This window comes from Sciurus vulgaris, assembly GCF_902686455.1.
Source record: "Sciurus vulgaris genome assembly, chromosome: 7".
Lineage (NCBI taxonomy): Eukaryota > Metazoa > Chordata > Mammalia > Rodentia > Sciuridae > Sciurus > Sciurus vulgaris.
In genome coordinates, this window is record NC_136467.1 from 84818052 (window position 1) to 84841993 (window position 23942).

Below are 23942 nucleotides of genomic sequence, written 5' to 3' on the forward strand. Positions count from 1 at the left end.
TTTTTTTTTTATTGTAAACAAATGGGATACATGTTGTTTCTCTGTTTGTACATGGCGTAAAGGCATACCATTTGTGTAATCATAAATTTACATAGAGCAATGTTGTTTGATTCATTCTGTTATTTTTTCCCTTCCCCCCACCCCTCCCACCCCTCTTTACCCTCTATTTATACACAATTTATGACTAATCTTTAAGTTGAATTAATGATTACATTTAGAGATCAATTTAAAAACACTCATTTAAAATATTCTTGAAGATATTTAAGCACAAGATCTTCTGATATTTGTAAATTGTTAAGGAAGTGAGTTATTTTCAACAGTTTCTATCTTTGCTGAGTTCAAGAGAATGCCCAGTCTCCATAAGTAAAAAGTAAACAGAGGAAATGCATCTGAGAGTTGGAAGATAGTTTCATCATGATTCTGAAGAAATCTCTTGACTTCCTGGTCATCATGCCTTATACCGGCAGTGTGGTCTTTGGTTTCCATCTGAAGAAGCTGCTCTAGAACCCAGAACAAGGAGAAAATATTTTCATAGCGTGTCACATCGTAACTGGCTTGCACCTACAATAAATAACAAAATACATTTAAAACTAGGGATTGATGGGTGGGAAAAGGGATGAGAAAAAAGAGGAAGGGTAGAATGAAATGGACTAAATTATGCTATGCACAATATAAATACACCACAGTGAATTCCACATTGATTTTTATCTATGAATCACTAATAAAAAAAAAAATATATATATATATATATATATATGTATAAATAGAAGGAAGACCAGTAGGATAGAAGAAGGGAAACTGGGGAAGGGAGGAGGAGAGAGTAAAGGAAAGCTCTAGGGACTGATAGCCAATTATATTTCATGCTTGCATGACTATTTCAAAATGTACCCTAATACTATGGATAATTAACTAATGAAAGAAAATAAAATCACTAATTCGAGTCCAGTTAATAGTCTTATCACCTATGTAATTTTTATAACTGTTATTTTGAAATATTCAGGCTTAATTAAAGTCATTATTGCCCACAATAAATGTGAGTGTAGATTAGTTCAGAAAAATGCCAAGTAAAAAGATTAAATTTGCAGAAAAAGTACAAATATCTGATTTATTTAACATTTTCTGCCTTCTCCCTTTCATTGGTGGAGGAAAATGAAGAAGAAAATTTCCTGTTTTTTTCAAAGACTTTACAATCATAATGAATGACTTATTTTTCTCTTGACAATTTGTAAAGCTTCAAGTTTTTTCTCTGAACTGCTATACACATTGAGCATTCCTAAAACCCAAAATACCCAATCCAAAATGTATCAAAATCCAAAATTTTGAGCGTCCACTACTGTAGGTAGAAAATTCCACACCTGATCTTCTGTTTAGGTGCACATAGGTGCACTAAAACACAGGTTCACTAAAAGTACTGTGTAAAATTACTTTTATAATTGCACAGGGTACATATGAATCACAAATGAATTTTGTGTTTAGAATTGGGTTCTATCCTCAACATATCTCTTTGAGTATATGCAAATACCTGAAAAATCTGAAAACATCTGAAATAAGAAATACTTCTAATCCCAAGCATTTTGGATAAGAAATACTCAACTTGTAATTCATTACTCAGATGTATCTGAGAATACTTGGCATAGAGTTTTACATATAACAATGTTGAACGTTGAAGTCAATATTTTACCAAAGATTGCCAACATATGATACTTCTGCCAACGATAATATAAGGATCTTTGGGAGTAGGATTTTAGGGACATGTGTGGATGAAAAACTCAGTCCTAGAGCAGGGGTTATGATTGTTAAGTGACCAGATGTGGTCTCATGCTAAGTCTACACAAGGCCAAGAGCAGCATCATTATACCAAATCAGGTATATGGTACATGGACATGAAAAGAAACATAGCTGTACCTTATAAAATTTATTTGGCCTAAATATAAGGAAAATAAAAGGAAGGCCTAAAAAGTGGACAATGGTAAGCATAACACGAAACAATAGCAGTATCAGTGCAAAAGCAGAAGGTGGCTTTATTATTTGGTTACTAATTAAGAAATATGCCAGAAGCCCTATGAGGTAAACAGAATGCTTATCAACATTTTACAGGCAAGAAAACTGGGCTTCTGAGAAGTAGACTAATTAGAACATCGAGTCTACTGATCATAACCAGGGACGTTTTTTCTTATACATTTTGTTTGTTCATTAAAAATCCATTACCATTGGGATAAAAAAGAAAGAAAAGTGTTGGAAACATTTACAAAATAAATTCACTGTCATAATACATAAATGAAGGAATATTCTTTTTAGATTCAGAGGAATTTACACTTCAAAAAGGTGGCCTGATAAACAAATATATCTAGACCATTGAAAATAAATACTTTCTTTAAAGCTTATAACAAGACCTAACTCCTCTCTGCACATACATCTCCCCTCAAGAAGTAGTTACTATTATGCCCCTTTCAGGAACTGAGCCAATCCCCAAAGGGCAGACTACCTGTTATTGCCAATATTCCAGATATGGTCTCTGTGGCTATAATGCACCCTCCCACATCTTCAACAAACTCCTTGTTATAGCAAGATAGTTTGCACTCTGGGTTCCAGAGTCATGGTCTTTGAATGTGTCTATGCTTTGGACATTAACTCAGATACCATATAGAACTAGGCTCTTCTCTGATCCTGGAGCCACAGTACCTGAGCATGTCTGTGCTCTGATTCTCAGTTTCCAGTTTCACAAGTACCCATGCCTTGCATACTGTTACCAATACAGCCACGGGTGTACCAAGAACCAGAACCATCAGTCTCAGATACCAGAGCAACAGTCCCTCAATATGTCACTATGTTTCAAGGCTCAGGTCCATGGATGTTCTACTCATCAGACTCTCATGCTCTGACCATGAGAAAAGCTCAGCAACTCTTTCCTGGTGGAAGAAAAGAGTTTGGAAGTACCATAGTAGACATCACTATGAAAGATGCATGCTACTCAATAAGGATCTCAGAATACTCATCAAGACTTATCTTGATGGCAAAGCTGCATGACCAAGTTGTGCTGTCACTGATGCTGGGACCACTGCCCCACCCAGCAAGTGTCCTCCTACTCCCTGCCACAAGGGGAAGGCCTTTCTACACCAAAGTTGGCCTATGACGTTGAAAAGAGATGACTATTCTATCAAATGCACAGGTATCAATGTAAGGCAACAAGAAATGCGAAAAAAATCAGGGAGATATATCCCTACAAAAAACATAATAATGTCCAGTAGCTGAGCCCAAAGAAGTGAAGATTTATAAAATGCCTTATGAAGAATTCAAAATAATTACTTTAAGGAAGCTCAGAGTTCAAGAAAATTCTGAGAAAAAAAATCAATGAAATCAAGAAAACAATGAATGACCAAAATGAAAAATTAAGCAGATAAATTGTAATTTTAAAAAAGTAAAGAAAAATTGTGAAGCTGAAAAATAAAATGAATGGAATGAAAAATGCAGTTGATAGCATCAACAGAACTCATCAGACAAAAGAAAAATTTACTTAAAATATAAAAAAAGAATGAAGATGAACAAAGAAACTGAGTATGTGATAGCTTCAACAGAGCAAATTTTCTAATTAAGTCAAAGGGGTTTTAAAAGGAGAAGAGAATGACAAAGAAACAGAAAGCACAATTAAATAATTAATATCTAAAAATCTCTCCAAATTTAGTTAAGCATATAAACATCCAGGTACAGAAAGGACCAAGTCTGCAATCTCACTCATTCCAAACAAAAGTGCACCAAGATGAACTTTTGAATCAAATGGCTAAAAATAAACACAAAAAGAAGATTTTGAAAGCAGCAAAAGAAGCATATCACATATATGCAGAACCAATATAAGCCAGGAGTATATTCAATGTACTGAAGGAAAAAAACAAATGCAGATACATGGTGTATCTTTTTCCATCCCTTTACCTTTAGCCTGTGGATATCTTTGCGTGTAAGGTAAGTCTCTTGCAAACATCAAATGGTTGGGTCTTGTTTTTTCATCCATTTTGCCAATCTATGTCTTTTGATTGAAGAGTGTAGCCCATTCAGGTTCATTATTATAGAGAGATGATTACTTCCTGCCATTCTGATATATTTCTAATGCTTAATTCATTTGAAATAATCCAGCACCCATTTATGCTAAAAATGTTGGGGAAACTAGGGATAGAAGTTACTTACCTCAACATTGTAAAGGATGTATAAGAATATAAGCTAGAATAAAACAAGGTAATCCTTGTACATTGTTGGTGGAGAAGCAGATTAGTGCAGCCATTATGGGAAAGTTTCTCAAAAATTTAAATATAGAACCAACGTATAAACCAGAAATGCCATCATTGGGTATATATCCAAAGGAAATGCAATCAGTATGTTGAAGAGACACCTGTACTTTCATATTCATTGCAGCACTATTTACTATAACCAACTTATGTGTCTCATGATGGATGAGCTGATGAAGAAAATGTGAAATGTATATTAGGGATCACTAGTCAGTTCCAAAATAGAAGGAAATCCTGTCATTTGTGACAACGTGAATGAAACTGAGGGATAGCATTTAACTGATAAGTCATGTCATGTACATAAAGACAGTTATTGAAAGTTCTCATTGACATGTATAGTACAAAAAAATACAAAATAAAAAGCTAAACTCATAGAAATAGAGTGAAACATTGATTTCCAGAGGTTGGTGGATGGGAAGGTTGGGGATATGTTGGTCTACAGGACACAATTTCAGTTAGATAAAAAGAATAAGTTAAAGACATCTATTACACATTGTGGTAACCACAGTTAATAGCTATATATTACATACCTGAAATTTGTTTAGAGCCTTAAGTTATAGCAGAGTTTTGTGAATCAAATGATCACTTTTTTTCAAAGTTATTTAGGTTATTTCTAGTTGACTATGATTCTCATGTGTAACATAAATAGTAAAGAACTACCAAATTATACCAATCAAAAAACAAGAGCTGATTTCCATTCTGATAAAGCACAGAGCATCCCAGTTCATTTCAGGACAAGGTGTAAAACAGGTAGTGTGTCTTAGCACCTTGCCATCTACTTTGAAGATCCCATTTGAGCATGTGTAGTTCTGCTTGCAGGTGGATTGGGTTCCAGATGCAGTGTCCTATTTCTCTTCTCTTTCACACTTTTTTCATTTACCAGAATTAATCTGTATTGGGTTCCAAATATATCTTAAAATATCTATTATCATAAGTAAGTTGATTAACTTTTTGGCTTCAAAATATCAACAGCTTACAGAATACTAACTTGAAACTAACTCCATTCCTAACTCCATTCTTTAGGGACAAGACAGGAAGCACTTAACTTACATGTCTTAGCAGTCCTCCCTCTCAACAAGACTAAAAGGGCATGTCTGTGGGGGAGATCTTTCCTCTAGTTCCCAAATTTCTTCATGCTGGCAGCTGCCTGTTCTGTTTAATCATATGCTCATACATTTGCTAAATAGTGACAAGCAGAATGAAAACTAGAATAAATGGTTTAAGGAAGATGGCTGACACTCAACTGAATTTTAACTTACATAATTAAATCTTTAGTATCAAAATGGAGTTAATCATATGTGTGTCAGAAAATACCCAAAACATGTGGAACACACTTTCCTGTAAAACACCCAGGTGTTCTGCCTGAATGCTCTGCCAGAGAACTGAATGAACCTTGATAAACACACATCTGACACAATGCTGTCTGTACATCTTCCATCTAAGACTTCATTATGAATGAGTCTTGAAAGGAAACTTCTATAATCTCATGACTATATAGTGTCATTATCTGATCTCATTTTACATAATGGGAATCTTCAGAAGAGGAAATGCTTTTGTGGTTAAAAAAAAATCACTTGATTTTTTTTGAAGAACATTTTCAAAATCAAAACATTTATTTATTTTGTTGTTGTTATTGTTCTTCAGCCATGCTTGAGAAAGTCAAAATGCCTGAATGTTTTTAAATGATGTAGAATATTAATTTTTCTTTATATGCTGCTAAGTTACACTTCAAAATGTAAATTCTTAAGTTTAGTTACAGATACTACATGATACTAATTCCTCATTATTGTTCTAGTTGGAATTCAGTGAAAGTTAACTTGACATTTTTGTGAAGACTTACTATCCTTGGAGGACACAGTGCTAATTGCTAAGGCCATATCCAATTTTTCTTCTTCATCAACACAACCCCAGTTTTATTCAAGATAAGAAGAATAGATCAAGCAAAAATCTTACATTCTCCCGTCACCTTTTGGGCTACGGATAAGTCACTGGGTGGGGCTCCTGGAAAACTTAATCAGTGGCAGTTCAAGATGTTGAAATGAACCTTTTGCTCTCTCCATCATTGTTCTCAGTTAGAAATGCAGACACAATACTTGGAGGTAGAACAGCCATCAGATAAGCCATCTGGATTACCCATAGACAGATACAAAGGGTCATATTTTGGAGGGCACAGTGCAGTTCAACATACCCATGAGGCATGCCTGCACCTTCCCATATGTCAGTGTTCCCCTCTTCCATTTTGTTCTTCTGAAATTGGAATCTTGCGAGTTCATCCAGGCATGGAAGAAATGTTTAAGGTTCTTTAGTCCTGAAAAGGTGCTGCCTTAGGCTACCTCTGACATAAAAAAGTTAGAGATATCTAAGGGACAAAAAGAATGTCACATTCTTTGTCAGCAGAAAATGTAACAATAAAGGTACTATATATTTGAGGTTTAGGTTTTAATTTAGATTTTATATTTCATGCTGTAAGATATGGAAATATATTAATCCAACAATTTAATAATTTATGCGTTTAAGCCAAGGGCATGCAGAGGTTCAGTCTGGCCTGTTCAGAAATAAGCATGCTGCTGTGGAAGGAGTAAAAACACAACACGGCATTTTCCTTTTTGTTACAAAAGCAGAAGAAGGCAAAAATTAGAATGTTACAGAGCAGAAAATTAAGTCAAAGAGTATAGCCACATAACCTAAATGTTAAATTAAATGTTCACAGACTATAATATACCATTAGCTCAGTTTCCTATGTGCCAGATTTTTCTGGACAAAAGCATTAAGTAAGATCCCACCAAAATTAGTTGTCTTCTGAAAGAATGAATTTAACACAATTCTTTAAGGAAAAGGTCAGTTGTCACCATGATAATTAAGTGGGAAACTTATTCCTGACTTTTAATAAATTATCCTTTTTTATTTAGTAGAAGGCAAAAAAAGGTAGTAGATTTCAGTTCAGGATTCTAAGAGGATGATTCTAGGCGTTTTAACTCTGTCTGAGTCATTCACTAAGCAGCTGGCAGCTTCAGAAGCACAGAAAAAAGCTCAAAAGAACTGACAAGCAGGGGCTCACCAGGGTCTAGCACAATATAGCACCTGACCATGCATGCAACAGTGCTCAAGGACAGTGTAGAGAATCACACACAGATTTCTATACATACAAAATCAATGAGCTTAGATTACAATAGAGGCACACATTGATTTATACTTTGTCTCTACCAAAGGTTGTATTATATCCTTTATCTCTCTCCATAACCTGGGTGCTGGGCCCATACTGAGGAAGTATAAAGCCCAGGTCAGAGCACAGTGCAGTTAATTAGGGGAGATTTCCTAGTGATGAATTGTGAGCCAGAGTACAAAGGGTGTGAGGGGTATAGATTAGTGAATCATCTTTTGATCAAAGTGTTAGAAAAAAGAAGAATAAGAAGGACTCCATGGACATTAATCTGTTTTGCTTTATATGGATAAAAAGCAAGGTTACCTGCTTAAAAAGTAGGCTCCTAGAAATTAGTTCTAAGGGGCTTTTGTTTAATTTGTGTTATTTTTTTGTTTAATAGTTTAAAAAATCTAAACTATTTAAACTACTAATATTTTGATTCTTATTTTGTCTTGTTCCTATGGGAAAGTAAGTTCAACAAGTAGGCAAGGCTGTGTACATTAAATTATTCATGAAAGGAATATATATAAGAAAGTTTTACAAAATCTAGTTTTCATTAGGAGTCTTGTTTAAAAGTAATGATCTTATGATTAACCAGTTTTACCTGCTTTTCTTAAATCTGTTTCTTGGGGTTGAGTTTATATGATAAGATGAGAGCAAAATAAGCAGACTGAATGAGGTGGCCTGCAGTCAAGAGGAGTTTGGGCAAGAGTTACAGAAGGGAGAGGATGATCTGTATTTATGGACAAAAATATGGAATAAGACTCTGAATGGGTATATAAGTGGCCAAGATCCTTATTGAATGACATCTTTGAGAAAATAAAATCTTACTAAGCAAGGTTCTTTGTAAAGGAAGACTGTCAATTTAAAAAAAAAAAATTATTTGTTCTTTAGTTATACATGACAGTAGAATCTATTTTGACATATTTATACAAACATGGAATACATCTTATTCTAATTAGGATCCCAGTGGTGGATATACATGATGTTGAGGTTCACTGTGGTGTATACATGTATGTACATATTCTAGGTTAGAATATTTTCAATTTAACACAAACTTATTGCTTATTAACTCACAGCTCAGTCACTGACTAGCTATGTCTTTTGGGAAAGTTATTTAAGTTCTCTAAACTTCATTTTCCTACTCTAAAATTTGGAAATAATAACAGCAACTTCTTTGGTGGGTTGCTGAGAGGATTAGATTACATGTTTAAAACAGCATAGGAGTACATTCATTCAAATAAACGTTATTTATTATCTGCTATTACCATCTTCATTATCATGTTTTTACCTAAAGTTAAAAAAAATAGTTCCCACTCTCAAGGTACTCTGCTACCATATTACTGAGGTCAATTATTGAAAATATTTCAAACTTACTCTCAAAATTATTCATCTAGAGATGTGTAAAAATCAGAGAATATCCAATTATGTACTTTTTCTTATAAAGAAAGCCCTTCAAAGACTGAGATAGCAGAGAATTCCTTTTGTATATAGAAGTGTAATGCCAAGGAATCTAAATATGAGATGATTATTTTAAAGCCTTTCTGATATCAGAAGGCCCTGACCTTCCTGTAACTGGGTTAAACAACCATCTTATGGGATATGAACAACTGCAAAGTGTCCTTTTAGCCTAGTGCCTACCTCCAATCCTCTAAAAAAAAGCATGGTATTTTACTTAAATGTAGCTTGATTTATTTAAAAAAATTCTCTAGTTTCTGATTAAAGTGAGGTGGACAGACTTGTTCAAATCTCTTCTAGAGATGAGTTGGTAAAAACTGAGCTCTGCATCTTAAGTAATGTGACCTTTTAGTGCCTAACCCAATAACATCATACATTCAATTTCAAGTACTTTAAAATTTTGTATTTGCACATTTCTCTGGAGAAATATCCTCTGGTTTGACTCCAATTTATCACTTTTTTGGTTACTGGATTAAGCAGATTGGTGGATATGAGGTTAAGACCTATGACACATCGATTTTAATTCTGATATCTGCATATGAACAATAGGGAATTTCTAATATAGGAACATTGCATTTCTCTGTCCTCACAGATCTCCTGAGTCAACTTTAAAATAGCTCTACTTTGCATTACCACTGCTTTCTCAGTATCTGTACCTTTAATTATGGGACCATAAACCTGATCCATGAATATGTTTCCCTATTTTATACTACAGTAGTCTAATACTCTAAGACTAGAAATTCCTTTCAGATATGTTTAAGAAGCAAAAGGATCATTTAAATCTGAACTTGCATCATGAAAATTCATGACAAAACAAACCAAAAAAGTTATTAATAAAAGAGACTATTAAACGAAGAATAGGGATCAGGGGTGGGGACTAACTCAGATGTGGGTCCTTAGCACTTTAAAAGTTACGAATCGGTGTGCCTTATTCTTTTCCCTCTCTTCTGTCCTTTCACAAACACTCACTGGGTACCCTCATGTGCCTATCTCAATAGCTTCTGGGGATGAACAGGATGGAATCCCTACCTGTCAGTACTTCAAGTACAAGCTGAGTGTCCCTTATATAAAATGCTTGGAACAAGTTATTTCAGAATTCAGTTTTTCTTCAGATTTTAGAATATTTGCATACACCTAATGAGAGATCTTCAGGATAGGCCCCAAATTTGAACTCAAAATTCATTTAAGTCCCACATATTCGTCATACACAGTCTGAAAGTAATTCAATAACAATATTTTTAATGTGCCTGTGTTTTGAATGTAACCTGTCATATGAAGTCAGGTGTGGAGTTTTCCCTGGTGGTATTAGGTCAATGCTCAAAATATTTTGGATTTGGAGCATTCTGGATTTTGGATTTTCAGATTAAGGATTCTCATATTGAGACAAGGAAGCTATAGGGATTATAAATGAACTCAGAAGGGTCACATGGTGGGAAATATGCCAAAGGGCAGCAAATGAGGCCAGCCATGAAAGGTGATCCTGCAGGTCTGATTCCTCCTAGAGGATATGGCAGGAGAAGTGACTGGACGCTTTTTGTCAGCACAGATAAAACCTCTGTTTGACTACTACCATGGAAGGGTCTGTCTGCTTGGCAAGGGAGAGAGGAGTCATCAATCTCTAAAACAACTCACTTAGCATAAACCTTACCTTAGCATAAACATTATGCCTGAATCTTTTCTAGAGCGAGGGAAGTAGATGAGAATAATTTGTGTATGCAGGAAAAGGGTCAACTCAGTTTTATGTGTTAACAAATTCTTAAAGAGTGTATCAGGTTCCATGAGAACTACAGCCACCTCAATTTTCAATTCTTATTCATGTGAAGTAAGACACAGACAGACAAGGGGAAGCATAGCAGCAGCATTTGCGGGAGAAAATGCACCATTTAAACATATTAAGCCATTTCTCCCATGTAAATGAGGCAGAGCGTAAGAAAGATAAATCTAAGTGGGTGAAATATCTGCTAAAGGTTAGAGACAGGTATCCCCTTAGAGGATTATTAATAGAAAAAAAGGTCTAAATAGCCAGTGGGGGGTAAAATCCACAAGAAGCATTCTTTTTGGGGCTGTAAATGAAGATTACTGGGCTGGGGATATAGCTCAGTTGGTAGAGTGCTTGCCTTACAAGCACAAGGCTCTGGGTTCAATCCCCAGCACTGCAAAAAATAAATAAATAAATAAAAAATGAAGATTACTGAAGACAGTATCAAAACCTGAAGAGCCAGGTACAAGGCAGGCACCAGATTTGTTGGAGTAGCATTGATGACGGTCCAACCAAAAAGTCATAGGCTAAAATCCTTTCCTAGAAGCTGCTTAGTAAAGCTTTGAAAAAATTTGCCAAAGCAGGAAATGTACATATTTTTAAGGGCCCTGGATACAAAGCCCATAATTAATGATAAGTGGATAGGCCCATATGTGACTGGATCTTTTCCAAAAATTTTGTTTGGAAACTGCACATAAAATTTGGCTGGTTTCATATAAGGTATTAACTACTTTTTAAAGTCCAACTGAACAAGGTTGAATTCACAGAAATTAAGAGATAACACATTTGTCCATTTTCCTTCCTATTTTCAGTATGTATCACCACAATTTTAATGACATCAGTTTATGAGAACTTGATGTCAAAGACTAAGTGAAATTGCTTAACACCTGGAAAGGGTGGGAAAAGTGAAGAAGAGACAGTGTGTGTTCTTAGGAACATTTTTGCTTTCTTTTTTACTCTTCTTTTTTAAATATGATGACCACCATACCCTCCTTTAAAAAAAAAATCAGGTTCTTTTTTTCAGTACAATTGAAAAATAGTGAAACACACTTTTAGCAGTTTAATTTTGATAAATTACTTATGAGGACGGGAACATATAATATTAACATAATCTCTTCCTATAGAAAATGCATTAACATTTCAATCATTTGATATTAATAACACTTCAAACACTTCTATCTAGACTTTTATTAAAAAATAAACTCATCATTTATTAAGTCTGCTTTCACTACATTCCATGGAATGCTTGTTTACACTTAACTATAATCTGGTTGTCTGAAGATACACTTTTAAAGAAGTCCATTTGGAATACAAAAAGCTTAGAAGAAGGAACTGGACTTCAACTTAAGAAATAAATTTTTCTGGTTTAACTATTTTCACTACCTTCGTACTGAGAGACTGCTGTTAATGTGAAGTATGGTGCTGGGTAGAAATGACAAAATAATGAACAAGAAGCATATCTTCATATGCTGCAGGTCTCACAGCTGAAGGCAGGATTTCATATGTGAAAATCACAAACTTTGAACTTAACAATCAATGGCTAGGTACAAAGGGTTACTATGTTAGCATTACTGCTCACTGAGATAGTCAAAAAACACGAAGAAATGTGCTCACAAAAAAATACAAGGGAGAATTCTAAATGCCACCATTTTGGAAAATTAAACTAGCAAAAGCTTACAAGCAAAACAAAAACATTTTAGGAAATTTAGATATTAAATGTACTGAAAATAAAGCAAATAGGAGAATAATTTAAAATGCACATATTAATACACAAGTTAAAAAGTGGGTCTCATCTTTTTCAGATATAAATTGCAGAACAGGCACTTCACAAGAGAACAAATATGAATGTTCAAAAATACATTAATTGGGATTGGGTTGAATCCACATGTTATCTGGGGCAGAAAGGACATATTAAGAATAATAAATATAACTTATGTATATGAAAAAAATTGCAGAACTAAAACCATGTATTCTGAGAAGATACCCACATCTATGTAACATAGATCAATTAATTTACTTACCCAATACTGTTTGAACTTGGATATATGCTTTATAAGCAATTATTTTCAGAAAAAAGGAATGATTCAGTAAATTGGTTATTATTAGTACTAAAGAAATATTTAACTACTGACCACATTCTAGTTGTATTTGTTTCTTAATTTTAGTCTGAAATTCCAATAAATTTTACCTTTCTCAGAAACTAAATTACTGTACTAACATTAGAAAGTGATATATTATTGAAATTCAAATCCAAATATATTGCCTAGGTCTAAAATAACAAATTAAAAGCTTTAAGTAAGATGATATACTTAATAGGAAAATAAAAACCCTCCAAATATTCCAAGAAAGTGGTCTCAGAAGGAAAAACATGAATATTTTATTCAAAAAATAATCTCATTCTTTGTGTTTCATATGTAAGGAATTGTTGTTCTCTTTAAATGCTCCACTTATTGGGAATAAAACTGTTTATTTGGATTTCTAGCTCCCAAAGGTTAAGCATCTGGGAATCTGCAGATCCTTATGACAGTGAATTGGCTCTTACAAAACCATTCCTGGCAACTTCACCTGGGCCTCTGCAGAGAAGGTCACTGGATCCTTACTCAAATCCTCTCAACTCACATAGGAAGCTAATTCTTAGGATAAGAAAGGAAGTGAAGAAAACGTTGTTAGAGGAAATTAACAGAATTGAGAGCAAATGAGAAGGCAGGGGAAAAATAATAAAACTCAGATGTGAGAATTTCTGTGTCTTTTAGAATGGAAAAGGAGCTCCATATGCTTGAGTGTGCCTCTAAGGACAGACTTCTAATACAACACAATATGATGATTCTGGAAAATGAACTTGGACATATGTTTTAAAAGCAATTATTTTCAGAAAAAATAAAAAAAAAAAACTATGTTTCAGTAAGTTGGCTATTACTAGTTAACATTAAAGAAATGTTTCACATAAATACTGACCATGGTTTAAATGTAACTCTTTCTTAATTTTACTTTGAAATTCCAATAAATTCTACTTTCTTAGTAAAGGAGAATAAGTTTAATCATGTGGTCAATGATCCAATCACTTATGTCTACATAATAAAGCCTTAAAAACTCTGGATAACCGAGGTTGGCAGAACTTTCTGGTTGATGACTACACCTGGTTCCACAGGGAGTAGGCACAGGGCATCTTGCTCAGAACCCTTCCAAACCCCACCCTATTATCAGTCCCATAATTTGGCTTATAATTATTTATATTATTTATAATAACATAAGTGCAGTACTTTCGTTAGTTCTATGTCATTCTAGCAAATTACTGAAATTGGGGGAAATACTGGGAGCTTCCTCCCATTTGTCCCCTTGGTCAGAAGTACAGGTGCCCTGAAGACTGCTGAACTTTCAAATGGCATCTGAAGCAAGGGCAATCTTGCTGGGAACTGCCTTTGATATGTGATACCTGTGCTAACTCCAGGTGGTACTGCAATTTAATAGAACAGGAGTAGGCTTGTGTGTCTCAAAGTTCAGGCAAATTAAGTGAAGGTATGCAAATGACCTAAGGAAGTCACAGAACATAAATTTCTGAAGACTTTCCCCTCATATTAAATACATTAATGACCTCATGTAATGTTGCTTAATTGGGTATCCCTTGATGTTTAAAACCTTTTCACTTCTAGGTCAAAATCTTTCAATTAGAACAAAGGATGGCATAGGCAGTCCGAAAAGTAAATACTTAAAACTAACAAAAGTTTGAGGAATGGAGAAACACGACCAGTAATCAGGACCACTCAAACCAAAATGCATCAGGCAGGGGCAAATATTTCTCCATATGGAAAAATCCAACTTGCTTTGTGACTGAATTCATGGTTTTCTACAAATCTGATCTAGGTGGTCATTAAAAATATTACATAAGTCAGAAGTCATTAGAAAAACTTCAAATTTCTTTTGCAATGGTTTTGCATAAAACATTTTAAAATAATAGTGCATTTGATTGACAATACTTTTTGCTAAATATTATACCAACGAGGTTCTTTCAGAAAAAGGGCTATATTGTTGGAGAAGGTGAAAAACAGTGGATATTATAATTTCTATTTTATTCAGAATTCAAACAGAAACTTTGAGATGCCTGCAGCACATCAGATGGTTCAACAAAACATGTTGAGCATAGAATTTTTTTAATTTTTTGCTTATTTATGGAGAATTGGTGTTCTCCAGAACACGCTGTTAGAATTATTATGTGATAAAAATGACCAACATAATAAACGTTACTTTTGAATGTTAAAAACAAGTGTGTGTCATAGTTATCTGTTATCAGTAAACATATTTATTCCAGGAAAATAATAAATTATTACTGTGGCTGCATTTTAATTAAAAGCCATGTAACATCCAGCTGATTTCACATATAAGTAGTGTCACCCAGGAGGTCAAGAGTGCTTTGCTGAGTTCTTTGCAGATTCTTTCAGAGTAAGCAGAAAAAGTCACTTTCTGTTCTTTCTGTTCATACTTTTATGCGTAAGTCTTTGGGAAAGCTGGAATATTTTTATTCATTTTCGCCAAAATTTGTAATTAAAAATAACATTCTTTATTCAAAGTGGCATAAATATTAAGTTGTATAAGTGATGTTTAAAATACGTACAAGAATATCACCATGAGAGAAAAACACAGTTCTTGCCATCATAGGGCCTATCCTCTAGCAACACAGACATTAAATGAGTAATTGTGTAAATAATATACAATTCCAAGTGTGTTAAGTGGTAGGATGGATAAATGCAGAGTTCTCTGAGAGATCTCACTTATTCTCACAGTTATTTCTGACTGCTTTTCAGTAACTTCTGATTTTCATTAATAATAAAATCTATTTCATTCTAAAGCACAGCTGCCCAACCAGAATAGCTTTTTCTGGGATAACATCCTTAAATTTACTAACAGTCTATATTTATTCCATTTGCTAGGGGTTTGCTTCAGACATGTTGGGGACCAAGTATGGATTCTGAGGATAGAATGTGAAGCCTCAAGGATTCAGGAAGGGCATTGTTGAAAACAGTACCTGCACAGCCCCGGTTCTTGTGGACACTGACCAGTCTAGCATGGCATGTTCTCATTGTACAGATACCACCTCAGTCAACCTCTAAAGCAGCAGCCGAAGCCTTACTGCAGATGGACAAAGAACCTTGGTATCAGGGAGGGTTTACCTCTTCAACAAGTAATGGGCCACGCGGTAGGAGACAGGGAGGGATTTCTCAAACTTTACATTGAGAAAAATGTGCTATTTGTTATAACACAGTTGTAAAATTAAAGATGAGTAAGTGTGGTCTAAAAGGTTTTTTTAAATTTATCTTTTAATTTTTTACAGACTGCATTTTGATTCATTGTACACAAATGGGGTACATCATTTTATTTCTGTGGTTGTACACGATGTAGATTCATACCATTCATATAATCATTCATGTACATAGGGTAATGTCTGTCTCATTCCACCATTTTTTATACTCCCCTCCCTCTCATTTCCTTCTACATAATCTAAAGTTCCCCCTATCTTCTCTCCCTCCCCACCTTCCACCCCCGTTATATATCATTCTCCACTTATCAGGGAAAACATTCAGCTTTTGGTTTTTTTGGGATTGGCTTATTTCACTTAGCATGATATTCTCCAATTCCATCCATTTATTTGCAAATGCCATATTCTTCTTCTTTTTTATGGTTGAATAACATTCCATTGTGTATATATACCACAGTTTCTTTATCCATTCATCTGCTGAAGGGTATCTAGGTTGGCTCCACAATCTAGCTATTGTGAACTGACCTGCTATAAACATGGATGTGGTTGTGTTACTGTAGTATGCTGATTTTAAGTCCTTTGGGTATAAACCACGGAGTGGGATAACTGGATCAAAAGATGGGTCCATTCCAAGTTTTCTGAGGAATTTCCACACTGCTTTCCAGAGTGGCTGCACCAATTTGCAACTCCACCAGCAATGAAATAGTGTGCCCTTTTCCCCACATTCACACCAACATCCATTATTGTTTGTGTTCTTGATAATAGCCATTCTAATTGGATTAAGATGAAATCTTACGGTTGTTTTAATTTGCATTTCTCTAATTCCTAGAGATGTTGAACACTTTTTCATACATTTATTAATTGCCTGTATGTCTTCTTCTGTAAAGTGTCCAGTTCCTTGGCCCATTTATTGATTGGTTTCTTTGTATTTTTGGTGTAAAGTTTTGTAAGTTCTTTATAAATTTTGGAGATAAGTGTGCTATTTGAAGTGTGTGCGGAAAAGATTTTCTCCCACTCTGTAGGCTCTCTCTTCACATTCTTAATTATATCCTTTGCTGAGAAAAAGCTTTTTAGTTTGAGTCTATCCCATTTATTGATTCTTGCTTTGATTTCTTGTGTAAAATTCAGCCTTTCTAAATTCAGCCTTTCGCATGGTCTCATAGACTATCTAAAAGCTGGAAGTGGAGAAGGGAATAAATCACTTATAATTAATGCCTACCTTTGTTGAATGTAAGTCCTGGGATTTATTGTTTTAAGTTTAGTTGATATGCCTATATATAATATAAGAATTCCAAAGTGTGTGTATGTCATGTCAGCATTTTATAATTCTAAATGACTCAGTTTTAGAAATTATAAAATAAGAAGTTGATACTCAGATTTTAAAATGTTCATAGCAGTGGGTCCTAGTTATGTACACCTGTAATCCCAGAGACTTGGGAGGCTAAGGTAGGAGGATCCAGCCTCAGCAACTTACTGAGGTCTTTAGCAACTTAGTCAGATCCTGTCTCAAAATAAAAAGTAAAAAGGGCTGGGGATGAAGCTCAATGATTAAGAGGCCCTGGTTTCAATCCCCAGTATCAAATTTAAAAAAAATGTGGAGAGCACATAGAAAATACTGTTGTATTTTGTCTAATATACTTAACTACTGAAAGGAAATACTATTTATATGCTTTTTAAGTTCAAAGAAAACTAAAATTAATTTTTGTTAATTTGTTTTTCCATATTACTCAAGCTTTGGGGGATGTTATACCTTTGTCACACCAAAGGAATATTTGGTCTCCTTAACAATTCTATTTTTCAGTTTCACTGAATAGATATGAATTCTGATTTTTTAAAAACAAACATCAATTTTAGTGCATACTGTTAGGTCACTAAGTATGCTATTCTCATGAGATTTTAAAAGCTTTCTTATTTTAGTGACTCTATTTGTTGCTATATCATACACACTTTCACAAAAACCTGGAGAAAAGCTAAATTTTAAGATATCTAGACCTAGACCTGTATCCTTGTTATATTGTTAAACAATATCATACTTTCTGATTTGACAGTTTTGACTCATTAAAACAAGTTCATATGGTTTAACCTGATACTATATATACCTTTATACCAGTAAATAAAATTCACTCTTTTAATGCCTTGTTTGATTGAAAATAAATGCAAATGAAACAGAAAAAAAAGATTCTGAGTATATATAAGTCATTTGAAATTAAAATCTCTTGCATAAAGTAAGGTGGCTAATTTCGATTTAGGATTTTAACATTCGTCAAACCTAAATTGCTAATAGTCATCTAATAATTCCATGAAATTAACTTTTAAAATGATTGCTAGCTAAGTTTTAGTGGGTCTATAATTTTTGAATTATTATGCTTAGTTTTATAAATACTTATAAACTCACCTTTTAGCTACTGATTGTGTATTTTAGCTTAAAGTTTATTTCAAAATATTTGTGCAGCCATGTACAAACAGAGAAACAACATGTATCCCATTTGTTTACAATAAAAAAAATAATGAAAAAAAAAATATTTGTGCAGTACGCATCTGGAAAAGTCCCGTGATTCATTGTATAATACTTCACATTTGGAATATTGGCAATCAACAATGTTTGATTTATAGATTCACATTTATTTGCCAGTTTATAGTAGTTAAGTCTTCAAATCACAAGGCTATTTATTTATTTACATTAATTATCTTTTTCTGATCCAAAGGCAAAATGTATTCAGAATCCCAAGGGGATCAACCATTTCCCAGAGACACAATGATGCTACCCCTGATGACCACTCAGTGCCAGTCATTGTAAATTAATTATTTGATGCATTTTATTTGTTTTATTACATTTTTATTATTAAAGACCAAGTATCATTACATATTTTTTCCATTTATTTTCCTCAGATTGCACCTATTATGAGTTGGTTGTCTCTATCTCATGGTGAAAAGCAATCATGCAGTTTTCAGAAGACTAATACCATAGCTTATCTTTACAAGGAATATTTTTGTTCTCACTTAAATCTTTTACTTTATTTTATTGTGCCTCAATAAGAATACATTATTTTTGAGATAAGGGAGACTCATTCTCACATCTTTTTTGGGTGCGGGTACTGGGGATTGAACTCAGGGGCACTCAACCATTGAGCAATGTTCCCAGCCCTATTTCTGTATTTTATCTAGAAATAGGGTCTCACTGATTCACTCAGCACATGGCTTTTGTGAGGCTAGCTTTCAATTCGTGATCTTCCTGCCTCAGCCTTCTGAGCCACTGGCCACCGTGACGGGCTCATTCTCACATCTTCCAGGTGCCTTTTCTATAGCTCCTTACCCAGTGAGTTTTCAAAAAATTATGTTTGATGGTTTGATTTCAGGAGCATAAGTATTTCACCCTTTTCAAAACACTTCTACAGCTTGTATATTGTGCATTGAGCTGCTATAAACATTGATGTGGCTTCATCACTGTAGCATGCTGAGTTTAAGTCTTTGGGTATAATCCCAGGAGTGGGATGACTGGGCTGAATGGTGGTTCCATTCCAAGCTTTCTAAGGAATTGCCATACTGCTTTTCAGAGTGGTTGCACCAACAACCAGTGTAACTCCACATCATGTAAAACCACAAGAAGGGGACCTAAACTGGAATGGGTTGCACTCCATTATGCATAATATGTCAAACCACACCCTACTGTCATGTATATCTAACAACAACAACAACAACAAAACAAAAAAAATTCAAAACCAACAAAAACAACCCATCAACTAGGGGGCAGACTGCATTGATGTTTCTTCCATCAGCCACAGCAACTAATCATTTCAAGATACTCATTTTGCAAATGGCCAGAGTGGACACTTCTGAATATTCGTGCTTAATGTTATTTAAGTTTGAACAAACAGCCATCTACTTGGGTATGTACATTAACTTAAAAAGTTGCCAAATATCTGTGTGTGAGTAAATCCTTTCTGGTCATCAGTTGGATGACATATAGGTAAAATGGCATAATTTTCCTTACTGCTGAAAACTGGCAGTTCAACTGTCAAAAGATTATCTTCTGAAGTATTTGGCCATAAAAATATGAGCAATGCCATCTGTCAATGTGCTCATGTCACTACAACTTTCAAGCCTTGTAAGAGATCAAGAAAATATGAAAAAATGCATACACACACACACTCATCCTATTTGCAGTTAGTAACACTTAAGAATTAAGTATGACTATATTTATTTATTTCAGATAAAAATAAAGCTTATGTCTATATGAAATAGTTCAATTCAAAATGGGCATTTCTAGAATTATTATCAGTGTAGATTTTTAAACTCCTTTATAAACTTATTGCTTATATTCTATTCTTAGCCTTAAATTAGTGTTTGCTTTACATGAGATTAAGAGATCTGGTGAAACACCATGAACCTCACATTTCAAATTTTCACTCTGCATTTTTTTCTCCTTTTTCTTCCTTCTTTCTTTCCTATTCCTCCCTCTCTTTCACACCATTTCTCCCTATTTCTCCTCCTAATTAAAGAGGCACTTCTTGAGAAATTTTGCATTGAAATTTTTTTTTTTTTAGTATTTTGCCTAATATTTTTAAAATTATGATGGTTTATTATTTCAATGACTTTAACTGATCAGTAAACATTGTTTTGGCGTAACATGGTAGGGTTCCTATTTCTGAACATTACATTGGAGAGGTGATGCTTAAGGAATGGCAGAAAAACACTAATATTTATTGTATGCCAGTTGTGGTTAAGCACTGCGCTAGGTACTTGACATACAAATTCTTATTTAAACCAAAAAGGGTCAGCTAGTATAATCATCACTATGTTACTGAGAAAGAATCAGTGAAGCTGACCTTGGATTTTTACCAAGTTTCTATAAGAGACTCCAAAGTCTGTGTTTTTTCTTATCCGAAAATCCATTATCTGGTGATAAGATCTTGGAAAAGTCAATTATGTACTGACTTATATCATTCCAGAAAAGGATTTGAAAAAAATGAATCACCTAATCTTTTTTTTTTTTCCCCCCAGTACCTGGTATTGAACCCAGGAGCACTTCACCACTGAGCCACAACCCCAGTCCTTTTTATTTTTTATTTTGAGACAGGGTCCCACTAAAGTTGCTGAAGGTCTTGATAAATTGCTCAGGCAGACTTGGACCTGTGATCCTCCTACCTCAGCCTGCTGAGCAGCTGGGATTACAGGCACGTGTCACCATGACTGGCAAAGTCCCACATCTTTCTGGATTACAGTTTCTTTGAAGATTTCAACTACAAAATTCCTAGCTGGGCGAGGTGGCACATGCCTATAGTCCTGGCATCTCGGGAGGCTAAGCCAGGAGGATCATGACTTCAAAGCCAGCCTCAGCAAAAGTGAGGAGCTAAGCAACTCAGTGAGACCCTGTATCTAAACAAAATAAAAAATATGGCTGGGGATGTGGCTCAGTGGTTCAGTACCCCTGAGTTCAATCACCAGTACCAAAAATTTAAAAAAAAAAAAAAAAAAAAAAAAGAAGAAAGAAAGAAAATATTCCTTAAATGCTGTGGTTTGGGAGGTTCCATATTGACTAGAGCTCCCCCAAGGTGACCAGATTAAGTGGTATAGTCATCTACTATGCTATATGACACACATCTTACCATGAAGTATACATTTCACTGAAATTTTCATAATGCTTTTCGCATTTTCAAAATATTAAATTGTTGTCATAGAACCATATGAAGACATTTTGGTACAAAATAGCATTGTTATTAAAAATAAAAATTCCTTTCCTAGATCCTGAATTTCTGATCTTTGAAGCCTGACAAATTACCAACAATTCCATCTTGTTCACAATCCCTTTTCAAGGCTTGTTTCACAATTTTTTCAGACTTAAAACCTTTATGGGTTCGACATCTTTTAGTCATGTAAGTCAAATGAAGCAAAAAGCTTAAGCCATTGTTAAACTACACTTTGATCACAAATAATTCCTTCATACTTACCCACAGTCTATTCACACAGTCATATATCCATGTAACTTCCTAAAGGCTTACTAAATGCTACATAAAATGCAAAACCTCTATGGCAGTAAGTCCAAAAACATGAAGAATGTGTTTTATAGTAGTTTACATCATAGTGAAAGAGACAGGAAGTAAACAACAAAGCATACACACAGAGCAGTGAGTATTATTAGAAAATAAATGAAATGTTGAGAAGGCCAAAAGAGGAGAGGGGGATCTCCCTCTGGTGGAGCCATTAGGGGTGCTGAGGGCCTAGGGAGTAGCCACTTTTGTGAAGGGAAGCAGGTAGAGAACTCCAGGCAGACATCCTAACATAGGGTGGGCTATGTAGTTAAATCCACGTGCACATGCAGACAGGCTGAATCCCTGTCAGGACCCATAAGCTTTGAAAGCAAGTACATCAAAACCAGGCAAGGACTTTTACCTGCCTGCCTTCTTCAAACCTTACAAAAGATGAATTTTGCTTTCATATATAGACATTTTTCCAGAAAGCAACTTTCTACAGTACATTAGGACATCTGTATTTAAATCTACAAAATAAAACCAAACTTAAAATGAGTTCATTCTATAGCATGACTATAATTTCTTAAGGGTCTTAAAAAAACATATTCACTTATTTATTTAAGACAGAAAGAAACAGCATGAGAAGTCAAAAGATTCCCATCCTTTCCTAGATTTTCTCTCTGGTCTGCAGTCCTGAAAAAGTCCTGGTTTTCCCTGCGTTCTTACTCATTTTTTTAAAGGTGGGATTGACTGTGAAGTACCTCTTGAGAGATCTCCTGATGTAAAATGCTATGATTATCAAAATGAAGGTGATACTCTCCCTGAATGTTAAAGAATTCAACCCACGGCACTATGTATTAAAAAAAAAAAAAAAAAAAGGAAAAAATGTTATTGTATCACTTACTATAGAAGTCTTCCAAAGACGTAACTCATGAGCATTTGCCAAAAATGCAAAATTTACTTATGAAGTCTGCTTCAAACCATACATACATCGGTATTTAATCTAAGAGTTGTATTGTAAAAGTTACATTAAAAGGAAGATGTAGTTTCTATAATTTATTATCAGAAGGCAATATTATGAGCAGACATTCATTACAAATTCAAGATACAAGTTTCCTTTGGAAACTACATTTCTTTGCTGTAAAAAAAAAAATTTAAGAGTGCAACTACCTGATGAAAACCAGTATATCATGCCTTCATTCAGAGTATAATTATAGTTTTGCCAGCTCTGTAACATTCGTGTTTGTAAACAGCCTGAATGGCATGTAATTATCTGTTCTCTCCTAATACTGTCCCTAAACCTTTCTATTAAGTGTCTTTAAAAAGTTGTTTCACAAAGAAAGTCAAATGAAAGACTTATTTATTTAAGTTCACAGTTTGGACATATGGCTTTAGAAGTAAAGTGACATTTAGCATGGCTGCCTAACTTAATCAAAGTGAAGTGATGGTTAGTTTGTTCGTTCTCCTTGGCATTCTAAATGTGGACTCAACACATCATTAAATGTTTATATTTGAAGGTCACAAGTTCACCCATGTCCTTTATGTCTTCCTCTTCTACCTGCCCTGTAGGTACACATCAGAGCACTTGCCCCTTTCCTCTCTTAGAGTGGAGGAGAGCCCTTTGAGTCCTCCCCATAAAGCAGTACCCAGTCTGTCTGCCAGAGCTCTGACAAGGAACGCCCAGGTGGTGAAAAGTTGAGGAGCACTTAGTTCATCCCACATCTCCCAATTCAACAGAAAAGTATCCACTGTGCCCATCCAATCAGCCACTCTTGCATGTATGTTTATTCCAAACATACTACAGACTAATTGCTTCAAGACTTCTGTTTGTTGCCATTTCTTCTTGATATTCTCTTCACGAAATACTCACAGCCCATTCCTTTGCTTCGTTCAGGCTGGTGTTCAAAGGTCACCTCTGAGGAGAGGCCTATCTTGACTGCATTAGTTTGCTGGGCTTCTATAAGTAATCCACAGGCTGGGTAGATTCAACAACATATATTTATTTTCTCACAGTTCTAAAGGCTGCAAGTTCATGATCCAGGTGCCAGTGGCATTACTTTTCTGGGGCTCTCTTCTTGGCCTGCAG

General features: G+C 34.7%; 1 protein-coding gene across 1 annotated transcript in view; it reads right to left on the reverse strand.

Annotated features, from left to right (window-relative positions):
• Positions 1-294: 294 nt before the first annotated feature.
• Positions 295-23942, reverse strand: part of MEI4 (meiotic double-stranded break formation protein 4) — a gene marked incomplete at its 3' end in the record, with an annotated part of 174091 nt that continues 150443 nt past the window's right edge. The window contains exon 5 of the mRNA XM_079146544.1: positions 295-561. Coding sequence (XP_079002670.1) covers positions 295-561 — 267 coding nt within the window. The remainder of the gene's footprint in view (positions 562-23942) is intronic.